This window comes from Siphateles boraxobius, unplaced genomic scaffold, assembly GCF_051911475.1.
Source record: "Siphateles boraxobius isolate OS27281-9 unplaced genomic scaffold, OSU_SipBor_1 46, whole genome shotgun sequence".
In the NCBI taxonomy this organism is placed as follows: Eukaryota; Metazoa; Chordata; class Actinopteri; order Cypriniformes; family Leuciscidae; genus Siphateles; species Siphateles boraxobius.
The window spans coordinates 17,573,433-17,587,039 of record NW_027509097.1 but is presented as its reverse complement, the minus strand read 5'-3'; the positions used below and the strand labels follow the sequence as shown (position 1 = coordinate 17,587,039).

The window sequence follows — 13,607 nt, the reverse complement described above, 5'->3', positions numbered from 1 at the left end:
GCAAGTTCTGTTCACAAATGATTGGATATTAATATATTCTGTTTTATTGTTTTATTTTATTACAAGTCAAAGGTTTGCTGAGAACATCATAACAGCGTAACAATCTAAAGTAAGTCAAAAAGCCTTCTTTTGGATTTTACCTACTGAGGACATTGAAACATTGTTAGTATACTGTATTAACGGCAATCATTCATATTTTTAAACAACAATCTTTCACAGCCCATATCTCTATACACCACAATAGGCATATAATTGAAAAATAGCAATGCTGAAACGTGTAAGGTTAAACTTGCTTTCTGAAATTATCTGACAAAGAGACTATCAAGAATGACTTTACCTGGTTGTTTGTACCAATTAGTGATAAGGTTGGTAAGGTCTATTTAATGTAATAGAGCTCACTTTTTTTCAGATGCACTGATATTACAAAAGTAAAAGTGCATTGTCTTTGTTTTGTGCTTATGCGTAGTGCACAGATGAATGAACTGTAAGTCAAAGCTTAACATGATAAATGTCTGACTGAGTTAAAAGTTCATGCACAGTCACATGCTGATGGTTGTCTTGTATCGAAAAGTTAACTTGTATGTGAATATCACAGAATCCACAACATAAGACCTTAAATAACCAGATTTAAACACAGTAAACAAGATGCATTAGTTTAGTGACTTAATTTTATTTTCCCTGAACATTTTTGTCATTGGTCATTTGGGGTGAATAGGACAACAAAACAGACACATGTATGCAAAAAAAATTTACATTTATTTTATGTGCTGAATTTTATTTTTGAAAAGAAATCAAGCGTAAAAAGTCAAATGAAAGATGAGGCTGCAGTGCTTATAGCTGAGGGATCCAGTCATCTTTCAAGATAACACCATAGTCTGGAACTCTGTAGAGGAGGAACATCAGGATTTAGATTTAGACAATTACTTTAGTTTAATTAGACAATGATATTATAATAGATTAATTTAACAGGGAAATTCCTAACTAAATCTGTTCTGTGTCTCTAGTTTCAGCATGAAGTAAAGAGGTGGACACTAATAATGAATAAAGCTAAAACAAGAAGAATATTTTACTCTGAACTCTCTTTCTCAGTAATATGCAATGCAAATAAATAATTTGCAATGCTGCTTTCAGACTTTGTATTGTCTCAGTCCGTGTATGACCGCTACTCAGGCTTGAAATAATAATTGGAGGTGACCCTGATCTTTGATCCCCTTATGCAATGCAGTGCTAGATTGTTTTTCACTCAAGTTTCCATGATCTAAGACAGTTATTCAATCGTAGCACTTGCTATCCAAGTAATGATCTGAGAAATGACATAATAGACGTCAAGCAAAGGATAATGAAACAGAAACAGATGCATGGTAAAATAAAATACTCACTTTTTCTTTTTCCATCATTTTTTCACATGTAGATGCATAATGCAAATGAAATCAAAGAAACAATCGCATGAGAAAACATTACCGTCTACTCCAATCCGGCCGTCGCTATCATCATCTGCAGCTGTAAGAAGGCTCTTGATCTCCTTTTCTGTCAGGGTTCGTGCACCCGGGAAAAATCGTTGGAGAAAGAACCTGATGCACACAAATCCATTTATGAGAAAAGCGAAGTGATACACAGTCACTGAGCTCTGACTCTACTACTGCAGGCAGCTCTGCATTTTAGCATTGATGTCACATAGAGCTTAACTCCTCAATCAAATTATCAAATATGATCTCTTTCACCTTTTCTGGCTAAAATGTGAGCTAATGAAAGCCTCAAAGGACTGCTGTGAATGCCATCCCTCTAGCCCTGAGTTCTAGTTCTGCTGATGTCATTACATAATGCAGATTAAGCAGGGACAGAAAAGGACAGAAAACATAATGACAGCATCTCCATGGATTAGCCTACATTAGAAAAGGACTTAGTTGGAACTCTGGTATTATCAGGTAAGACATGGACATTTAATGTAAATCTTAAACGAAAGTAATTCTCTTTATGCACCGGATTTCATGCATGTCTATTGCGAGCATGGTATTTTTGAGCATTTAAAGTGCTTTCTCTGATCACACTGAACAACGAGGCAACATATTGAAGCAATAAAACTGTCTCGAGTAACATGAAATAACAACAACATGGTCTATGGCTTTGCATAACTTTACACATGAATTCAGTACCAGCCAAAATGACATACTTGAGCTCAGCTTCCTCAATAAATCCACTGTTATCCTCATCTATGATGCGGAAGACATCCTTCACCTCTTGGGGACTTTTCTGGCTCAGGCCGCAAAGTTGGAAGAACTTTTTATAACAAAAGGAGTCTGGAGCTGTTGTATGAAAAGCATATTTGATCATCTCAATAATTTATTTTATCATTGTTCTTATTATCATGATAATTACATAATTCAGTGCATTTGGTTCCTCTTTGCCATACCTTGGCAGTCTTTGACAGCATTTTCAATGGCTTCAGCCGAGAGGATGGAAGTAAGTGACATATTCAAACTGTTGTAGAAAAAAAAAGTATTCGCCTATTATTCTTATATATATTTTGTACTCTTTATGAATTTATTACTAATTTAATTATATGTATATAATTGTACATGAACACACACACACACACACACACACACACACACACACACACACACACACACATAAAGTAAATAGAATTTAAAGAACTCACTTTATCAAAATGGATGGAAATAAGAGCCTAAGAAACATAAAGGGCAAATATTTGTAGCATTTTAAAATCATCATCATCATTCACTTTCTAAAATATTTTGTCTGAATGCCAATTACACGACAATATCCTATTTATTGTAGTCTACTTTCTGTCACTCTCCTCTAATCAAATTAGTAAATAAATAAATAATTATAATAAAACATATAGCCTAAATAATAATAATTCATTACATTTAAACAGCGCTTTTCAAGGCACTCAAAGTGCGTTATAGACGGCGCATAGAAATAAACATAACATTTGCTATTTGATGGTAAACGGAAAGCAGCATCTGACCTGTGAAGATTTCTCCTCGCGCTGATCCAGAGGTAAGGCTGTGTGTGATAGCGCCTATCATCCACTGACAACTTATATATATATGTATATGCTAATGGGACGGACAATGAGTGATGCTTGGGTTACCTGTCCGTGTATCAGATTCGTGTTGCACTGCTCGACTTGAATTTCTTGCCTAACTAATTATCCTTTCCTATTTAAACGAGCCTCAGACCGAATGCACTCACTAGGACTTCGTCCTAATAGTGCATACTTGGAAAGAAATGCTCCGTGTGTGTGTGTGTGTGTGTGTGTGTGTGTGTGTGAATGTGTGTCTAACTCTTATCACAACCGTGCCTGTTTTCTCTAATGGCAATATCTGTAAACAACTACTTAAACAATAAATGTTTTTCTTAAATGTTTTTTCCCACTTTTGCTGTGACTTTTTTTTTTTTGGTAAACATATTACGTGTCATTCTCATTGTACATACACACGCAAATGAATATATAAATAAATTAATTAATTAATTAAACTAAAGTAATTAATACAAATTAATACATATATTATATTAGGCTATATATATATATATATTATGTTGTTGTTGTTGTGTGTGTGTGTATATAGCCTACATGTTTTTAATATTTATACTGGACCTAAAATGTATAAAGACATTTAAATACATGTAAACGATGTCAATGTTAATTAAATGTTTACTTTTGCTGTGCGTAAGACATTTTTTGTAAACACATGTATATTCATTTGCGTATGCTATGTATAATGGACATATCTTTCACCCTGGTTATCATGACAATAAGACATACCCTCATTAAAATTATGTACAGTTACATTAATAATGATAAATAAAAACTGTCATAATGACATCCTCATTCTTTCTTAATTAAGTGTCTTTTATCATATTGTCATTTTTAAACTTTATAGTGACATATATTGGATTTGTGGTACACGGATTCCCTGGGATTCAAACCCATCACTTTGTGTTCGCCCTTATGCATGACCTATATGCAAAGGCATTGCTTATGAACTGTATGACCTGTTGTGTGAATCATCTTTGATCTGTTTCACAAGATTTAGTTAACATCATCACCTACTTTTTGCTACCAGTTAATTAACAACAATACTGTAAGATACCGTATTTGATGCTGATGTTTTGCTGTTTCACAATTATCACTCAGATGCTTATGCTTGATTTATTGCCAGGTTTGTTTGGCGACTTAAATAGCTTTACATTATTTACAGCATTACATACTTAAGTAGCTTTACATTTCATGAGATTATTTTGTCTAAGCTTTAAATGAGTAGTCAGGAGTCCAATCCACTTAGGTAGACACTGAGACTAATCATCTACTCATGCAACTTGACACTTTTCTCTTACTTTCTCACTAATCTGACTGACATCCGCCAGAGTAATGATTGATCTTACAGACAAAGTCGTTTGCTGTTCAGGAAAATCAGTTATAATTCAAAGTAAAAAGTAGGCTAATTAACAACTTACTGAATCTTATTATGTGAGAACTAAATAATATTAGTGTCAATATAAAAAGATCTGTGTCAAAATCCACCACACTATATACATATTTTAATGTAATGCATCATATATACAAAAGTGATTCTTCCTTTTTAGCTTAAAAATGTTTTATTTTAATTGGGCAGATATGTATAATCTACTGGAAAGTGAGGGAAAAAACCCATTACAAAGTGACTATGGCCTGACATGGAAATGGGAAGACAAGACATTGGAGCCACCGAGCCAACAAACCAATACACTCTAATGCACTGAACTAACTGATAGTGTTACGGTATAGAGATCTATCCATTTACATTCTCTAATTTGTTGGTACAGTACAGCCAACATGCCTTATGTTGTGTTTTGTTGAATCTGCAGTGGACATTAATGACATATTAAATATAAATCAAATTACAAATGTTAAAAATCCAATACCAAATAAACTGCACACTTTTTGCCTTAGATCACTTTGGTGTTAAAATACATAAAGTAGTAAAAAAAAAAAGGTTATAGTGAGGCTCTGGCGTGTGTAAGGCATAAAAAATGTGGCACCAGACACCACCCAATGGCCACATAGACATAGTACTACCATATGATACCTCAGTTTGGTTCACACGGCATGCTTTTGAAAGTCACCAAATCAAAATAGACAATTCTTGTTTTTTATGGAATATAGCACTACTTATTATAAATGATTTATCTGTGGACATTTATTTTTAATTCATGTGCCCTCATAATCTTTCATCAAATTCTATTCAATTCTCTGCTCACATGAGATCACAGCAATAGCAAACCAGGATGATACAATGATCCAATCATTTCATGATGGACAAAATCAAATCCCGCCTAACATTTTATCTTGTTTGCAAAGCTGTTTCATTTGGATATAAGTCACCATATGAGAAAAGACTATCGCAACTTCTGTTTCATGCCGTCTTTAAAATATGCTACACAGTACTGACTCTTTATATTCTATAGTAATTCTAAATACATCCTTTTGTCTGTCTGATACCCACAAAGCCATTGCAGATGTGCACCTCTTATAATCGCTAAGCTAAGCTACAATGGCAGTGAATAGAGCGCTGCAGGGATGACATCAGAACCCTGAAGATTTATTCGCCACAGGTTCCCTCGAGATTTTCCTATGGGTTTTTATAATGGTGTTTTTCAATTTATGAGTGAAATAAAGTCTGTGGTACACACAACTTGACATTACTTGAACATTTTGCTCTACAATGTGAATTACACACCCATATCAAAAATGCGTGCTTTGAAGCTGTTATGTTTATTTATTTATTTGTTTATTTTTAAACGTATGTTTCTAATAAGTAACTAGATAAGAACGTTTGGGGTGTGAGTGTGTGTAGTTCACGTTGTAGAGAAAAATGTTCAAGCATTGTCAAGTTATGGGTTGTGTAAACACATAGGAAAATCTCGAGGGAAACAGTGGCGAAGTGGTCTTTGATGTCATTCTTGCTGCATTCTATTGTAATATATTCACAGAATAAAAAGACAAGACTCAAAATTGAAAAATAGTGTTTATTTTCTCATTGTCCTTCCCCAAAAACGGGATCAAAGATTTTACTGGAACCAACGTTCATATCTATAATGCGAAAGACCTTGTGGCGTTGACAGGCAGTTGACAGAGTGCAGCATGGTAGTGGACTGTCAGAATTATATGTATAAAAATCAGCCCCCAAGATAAAAAAGTGGCGATCTCAGGCTACGATACTGGTTGTCAGTAAGATGTTGGTCAGGTGCCATTTATGCCTTGACCAAGGCGGCAAACTCTATAAAATTAAGCAGAAATAATTAATCAGAAGACAATGTAGAGTGGCTGTTATTTTATTTTAGCAATGATGTTTTTATATGTTCAACAAGGAGTAAATTCCTCACCATCAACTCCAATCATGCCATCACCATCAGCGTCTCCAGCTTTCAAGAAGGCCTTTGTCTCTGCATCACTGAGCGCTCTGGCGCCAGCAGAGAAGTTCTGCAGGAAAAGTCTGAAGAGCACAAACAAACAATCAACCTCAAGTTTGTTCCAGGGTTTGAACCAGTAGACACCAGGTCAGTTTAATATGAAAATGTGATTTAAGACTGCACTTACTTAAGCTCATCCTCCTCAATGAAGCCGCTCTTGTCCTGGTCTATGATGTAGAAGGCCTTCTTGATGTCGTCAGGAGACTTGGCGGTCAGGCCGACCTTGGCGAAGAAGCTCTTGTAGTTGAAGGATTCAGCAGCTGGAAGGTAATTTAATCAGGTTTCTTAGCATGATGGTGGAGATAAATGGCCTACATGTAGGACTTAGAATAACATTTGATTTAAGGGTCTTAATAAACATGACAAGCTCTAACAAATGATATTTACAACTTTAAATGAAAATTCTGTCATTTACACACCCACATGTTGTTTCAAATCCACACGAGTTTCTTCCGTGGAGCACAGAAGGAGACGTTAGGCAGAATGACAGTCTCAGTCTTTGTCCATACATGAAAATGAATAGTGACTGAGACTTTCAGTCCCTAACATTCTGCCTTTTGTTCCACGCAAAAAAGAAAGTCAAGTGGGTTTGGGACGACATGACATTGATGTTCTCGCTTTAGGTTGTGGGTCAATAGGACGGTCCAGAAACATGCAGGGTACCTTGACAGGCCTGCAGGGCTGCAGCGACGTCAGCATCAGTCAGAATACCAGCGAATGCCATGATTAGCCTAAAAAAATGGCAGAGGGTTTAATTTTACTTGGATATATTAATTAGAATTTGTATATGTATAATTTCAGCCTTATAATAAGCCTACTCCAGACACCCAGGTCATCAGAAACTATTTGCTCCCATATATGCTTGGCCACTGATCAATGGCAGTCATTGCATATGTCTTTAACACTATAGTGTGTTATGATTAGGGATGCACAGATATGAAAATTTTGGCCAATACCAATAACCGATAATTCTTTACATTTGAAAGCCGATAAACAATATATTGGCCGATAAATCTAAATTCAAATTTTGATATACTTTGAGAGCCTGATTACAAAAACTAAAAGCCATGTCCCAAACACACAACATAAACCATAGACATTCAGTTTGAACCACTAATAGATTCCTTAACTTTGAAAATTAATTTTACACTCTCATGTCCAACCTTCTTTATTACAAATTGGTAACACTTTATAAAAATTACACTTTTTATTTAGTTATCATTAGTTAACATGAATAAAAAATAAATGAACAATACTTTTACAGCATTTATTAATCTTAGTTAATGTTAATCTCAGCATTTTCTAAGACATTTTTAAGATCCAAAGTTGTATCTTTAACATTAGTTAATGCACTGTGAATTAACATGAACACAAATATTTGATTAACTAATGTTAAAGGTTATTGCTCTCTGTTAGTTCATGCATTAACAAATGAGACCTTAAGTGCTGCCAAAAAATCGATTGCCTAACAAAAAAGTAAAAGTAAAATAAAAATAAAATAAAATAATTTACTTAATAATGCAAACAAGTCATTGGATAACATTGGGCTGCATATAAAAAAAACAAAACAAAATGCATGTGCCATGGATAAATAAAATGAAATAGCATTAGAATGATGATAAATTATACATCTCACCCATCAAACCGATTAATAAAGAGAAATAGCCTATCTCCAAGACACAAATTATTCCCACTCCAGGTGGCCAAGATTTAATAAGTCAAACCATCCTCTCCGGATCAGCCCGATGTCGTATGACCGCTGTTGCTCGTTTCAAGATATTGTGAGCTGAGAAGACACTCACTCACCTCGAGTTGTCTTTAGGTTTGGATTCGCAAAGATGAAACTGGCTCCTGCAGTGAGCACCAACTCCATGGCTTCCACCTTATATAGGCTACTACTACTCAACCGAAATAGGAGAAAAGGAATAATGTAATGGACACCGCATGGGAGGCAGTTGGTTGAAAAATGTGTCCAGTAGTCAGGGTGTTCTATTTATATGCTCTTAAATGAAGAAGCTTGAAATGTATAGGCTACGTAGGCTATAAGTCCTTAACCCCTTAACTGTCACCCCCCCTTTTGATAATTTACATTAAAATGCATTATACAAACTTGAATGGTTGTAATTCAAGAATGCTTTGGGATATAGACCTAAGTTTGGTCTTGTTTTAAAGAAAACAATCAGCAGATTATTATTGAAGTGAAAGCACTTAAAAAATTTAAGTATGAAAAAGTTATGGAAGTTATAATTTACAGTAAATCAAATATAATTTATTAATATATATTTTTTTAATATAAAATAAAATTACTATAAAATGAAAGCTATATATCTAAACAAGTTGTGTTCCAATTTTAAAGTTGATATCACAAAAATTGAAGTTCCCATGAGATTTTGTTTAGGCGTTATACCAAAAATAGCCACCGGGTGCCATTGAATTCCATTGAATTTAATTGTATGCATTCTGCCATAACAAATTTATAAATTTCTCTCCAAATATCACTTCTGTCACTAAATATGGACCTTGAGACTCAGACCTTTCTGACAATATGTGTTTTGTCAAGATTAGAAAAGGTTTTGATTATAAATTATGAAAGATGATGGCCAAAAGGGGAGGGGCCTAATAAAAAAATACCGTTTCTATGGTAACGCAACGTCCAATTTCAAAACGGGTTGCACAGGATGAATTCTGAGTTTGTAATCTTTCAAATGATACCTAATTTGTGATAACTACTAAAATATGTGATATAATAATAATAATAAAAAAATATATGTATATATAATATATATTATACTTTTTAGAGGACTTCTTATTTTACTTTTTTTTTAAATTATCTTTTTTTATTGACAAATACTAGATTATGTTTTATTATGAAATTTTAGCATTAAAAACCAAAGTTTCAATTATTAAAAGTGTGTGCGTCGACTTTTTGTGACAAAGGTCAGAAACTCCTGTAATGATGTCGATTTTTTGAGGCGCACTCTTGTCATAAATTCATATATTACTGTTCATACATAATTTGTAAGAAAAAAACAGCGCTAAAATATCTATTTAGGAGTCTAAGACCTTTCCAACGATATATAGTTTGTCATAATTAGATTAGGATTTAATAGTTATATAGCGAAGTAAAGTTAGATATCCCGCTAGCGGGATGGTGACAGTTTTAATATAGCGCCAGCTAATAGTAGGCTAATATACGATGCCAACATAATATACGAGGACGAAAGCCCTCTGTAGTAGATATTCTAAAAATCAACGGCAAGAGTTAAGGTAATTTTACCTGAGAGAAACCAAGTTCGCTGTACAGTCATGTAACTATAGCAAATCATCTCACAAGCTTTGGAGTCAAGAGGAAGAACATGAATCACAAATGAACCATAATAGCCTACTGGCGGATGAGGTGGCCATAGTAGCCTTTTTTCAGTCGACACTATGTGCTTTGGAAATGTAAGGTAAATGCAAACTCACAGATCATCGTAGAGCTTGTAACGTATGTTTATGAAACGAACATAGGCTTGCCGGTGATTTCAGCTTTCGGTTCGCGCTTCTTTCTTTTGCTTCTCTGAGTAGGCTAACTCTTAACAGCGTTACGTTTGATTTTAAAGTCATTAAATAGACAGCTATTGACTGAATCAGGCCTATGATAAAAATGTGACTAGAATTTGAACCTTGTTTAGGGAGAGACTTTTTATTGATAGCTAGGCTATTTGATTTGATTTAGACTATAAGTTTTCTGAAAATCAAAGTTTTACTATGCAAAAACATTTGTTCGACAATAAAGATGATTATGTCATTTTTTGCTGTTGTGTGATAATTAGCTTACATGTTTCAGTTATGTAGAAAACGAACGTAAGCCATATAGGCTAACCCAAGTAGGATCCTAAATCCTAAAATCAATACGTTCATCACTTAAATTTCACATTATTTTATTTATTTCTAACGAAATAGCCGCTAGTGCTGAATCACTACTCATACACCCAGCAGGCACACAATGTCATATGACGTTGATATTTGGTTTAATTTTGGTTGCGACGTCGGTGACTAAAATCCAACATCACCTCAACGTCTATTGCCAACATTAAGTTGACGTCAAATAATGACGTCAGCTGACGTTGATATTTTGTTGTTTTTAGGTTGTGTTGTAGTTACCAAAATCCAACGTCTCTATGACGTCATAATGATAACGCCCACACAACGTCAAATTCTAACATCATTAGATGTTGTTATTTTGTTGGTTTTAGGTTGTGGTATTAACTAACCAAAATACAACGTCAAGCCATCGTCTCCTGACAACATCAAATTACCGTCAAAAACTGACATTGAGTCGTGAGGTATGGTGACCAAAACCCAACATGTTCTTAACGTGATAATGCATCGTCCACACAACGTCAAATTCTAACATCATTAGATGTTGATATTTTGTTGGATTCAGGTTGTGGTATTTACTAATCAAAATACAACGTCAAGCCAACGTCTCAACACAACGTCCTACGTCAAACATCTTGTGATGTGTGGTGACCAAACCCCAACATCATCTTGTCGTCATAATGTTGATGTCCACACAATGTCAAATTCTGACATCATTAGACGTTGATATTTTGTTGGTTTCAGCTTGTTGTATTAACAAAGCAACATACAAAGTCAAGCCAACGTCTCCTGACAACGTCACATTTATGTCAAAAACTGACATTGAGTCGTGAGGTAAGGTGACCAAAACCCAACATGTTCTTAACGTGATAATGCATCATCCACACAACGTCAAATTCTAACATCATTAGACGTTGATATTTTGTTGGTTTCAGGTTGTGGTATTAGCTAACCAAAATACAACGTCAAGCCAACGTCTCAACACAACGTCCTACGTCAAACATTTATTTGTGATGTGTGGTGACCAAACCCCAACATCACATTGACGTCATAATGTTGACGTCCACACAATGTCAAATTCTGACAGCATTAGACGTTGATATTTTGTTGGTTTCAGGTTGTGGTATTAACAAAGCAAAATACAACGTCAAGCCAACCTCTCCTGACAACGTCACATTTACGTCAAAAACTGACATTGAGTCGTGAGGTATGGTGACCAAAACCCAACATGTTCTTAACGTGATAATGCATCGTCCACACAACGTCAAATTCTAACATCATTAGACGTTGATCTTTTGTTATTTTTAGGTTGTGTTGTAAAGAAACTAAAATCCAACGTTGAGCTAACGTCTCAAACCAACGTCAAATACTGACATTTAGTCATAAAGGTATGGTGACCAAAAATCAGCGTCTCTTTAATGTCATAACGGTAACGTCCATGTAACGTCAATTCTAAATATCATAGGACGTTGATCTTTTGTTATTTTTAGGTTGCGTTGTAAAGTAACTAAAATCCAACGTTGAGCCAATGTTTCAAACCAATGTCACATTGAAGTAAAATACCTACATTTAAGTGGTTATATGGTGACCAAAATCAAATGGCATCTTGATGTCATTATGGTAACGTCCATATAACGTCAAATTCTAACATCATTAGACGTTGATATTTTGTTGGTTTCAGGTTGTAGTATTTACTAATCAAAATACAACGTCAAGCCAACGTCTCAACACAACGTCCTACGTCAAACATTTATTTGTGATGGGTGGTGACCAAACCCCAACATCACCTTGACGTCATAATGTTGATGTCCACACAATGTCAAATTCTGAAATCATTAGACGGTGTTATTTTGTTGGTTTTAGGTTGTGGTATTAACAAAGCAAAATACAACGTCAAGCCAACATCTCCAGACAATGTCATATTTACGTCAAACATTGACATTTAGTCGTTTGGTATGGTGACCACAACCTAACATCTCCTTAACGTCATAATGGTAACTTCCACACAATGTAAAATTCTAACATCATTAGATTTTGATCTTTTGTTATTTTTAGTTTGTGTTGTAAAGAAACTAAAATCCAACGTTGAGCTAACGTCTCAAACCAACGTCAAAAACTGACATTTAGCCATAAACGTATGGTGACCAAAAATCAGCGTCTCTTTAACGTCATAACGGTAACGTCCATGTAACGTCAATTCTAAAATCATTAGACGTTGATCTTTTGTTATTTTTAGGTTGCGTTGTAAAGTAACTAAAATCCAACGTTGAGCCAATATTTCAAACCAATGTCACATTGAAGTAAAATACCGACATTTAAGTGGTGATATGGTGACCAAAATCAAACGGCATCTTGATGTCATTATGGTAATGTCCATATAACGTCAAATTCTAACATCATTAGACGTTGATATTTTGTTGGTTCCAGGTTGTGGTATTTACTAATCAAAATACAACGTCAAGCCAACGTCTCCTGACAACGTCATATTTACGTCAAAAACTGACATTGAGTCGTGAGGTATCATGACCAAAACCCAACATGTTCTTAACGTGATAATGCATCGTCCACACAACGTCAAATTCTAACATCATTAGTCGTTGATATTTTGTTGGTTTCAGGTTGTGGTATTTACTAATCAAAATACAACGTCAAGCCAACGTCTCCTGACAACGTCATATTTACGTCAAAAACTGACATTGAGTCGTGAGGTAAGGTGACCAAAACCCAACATGTTCTTAACGTGATAATGCATCGTCCACACAACGTCAAATTCTAACATCATTAGACGTTTATATTTTGTTGGTTTCAGGTTGTAGTATTTACTAATCAAAATACAACGTCAAGCCAACGTCTCAACACAACGTTCTACGTCAAACATTTATTAGTGATGTGTGGTGACCAAACCCCAACATCATCTTGACGTCATAATGTTGATGTCTACACAATGTCAAATTGTGAAATCATTAGACGTTGTTATTTTGTTGGTTTTAGGTTGTGGTATTAACAAAGCAAAATACAACGTCAAGCCAACATCTCCAGACAATGACATATTTACGTCAAACATTGACATTTAGTCGTGAGGTATGGTGGCCAAAAATCCACGTCTCTTTAACGTCATTACGGCAACGTCCATATAACGTCAAATTCTAACAACATAGAGTGCCGAAGTTATGACGTCACTTTGTAGGCCAAAACGTGGAAGTGAGTTAGCATTTTAGCAGTTCCGGTTCCCTCGCCCTAAAGTCAATGGGTTTTTTTAATGG

At 34.9% G+C, this 13,607-nt stretch overlaps 2 protein-coding genes across 2 annotated transcripts; both read right to left on the bottom strand.

Annotated features, from left to right (window-relative positions):
- Positions 1 to 21: 21 nt before the first annotated feature.
- On the bottom strand, positions 22 to 3,249 carry pvalb9 (parvalbumin 9). Its single transcript, XM_077201277.1, has 5 exons — positions 2,993 to 3,249; positions 2,411 to 2,478; positions 2,171 to 2,303; positions 1,462 to 1,571; positions 22 to 883 (listed from the first exon to the last, which is right to left on the bottom strand). The coding sequence occupies exons 2-5, from the start codon at positions 2,469 to 2,471 to the stop codon at positions 858 to 860; spliced, it is 330 nt and encodes a 109-aa protein (XP_077057392.1). The 5' UTR covers positions 2,472 to 2,478; positions 2,993 to 3,249; the 3' UTR covers positions 22 to 857.
- A 2,773-nt stretch (positions 3,250 to 6,022) lies between these two features.
- On the bottom strand, positions 6,023 to 8,390 carry pvalb3 (parvalbumin 3). The gene is made up of 5 exons (XM_077201155.1): positions 8,287 to 8,390; positions 7,144 to 7,211; positions 6,608 to 6,740; positions 6,394 to 6,503; positions 6,023 to 6,287 (listed from the first exon to the last, which is right to left on the bottom strand). The coding sequence occupies exons 2-5, from the start codon at positions 7,202 to 7,204 to the stop codon at positions 6,262 to 6,264; spliced, it is 330 nt and encodes a 109-aa protein (XP_077057270.1). The 5' UTR covers positions 7,205 to 7,211; positions 8,287 to 8,390; the 3' UTR covers positions 6,023 to 6,261.
- Positions 8,391 to 13,607: the final 5,217 nt, after the last annotated feature.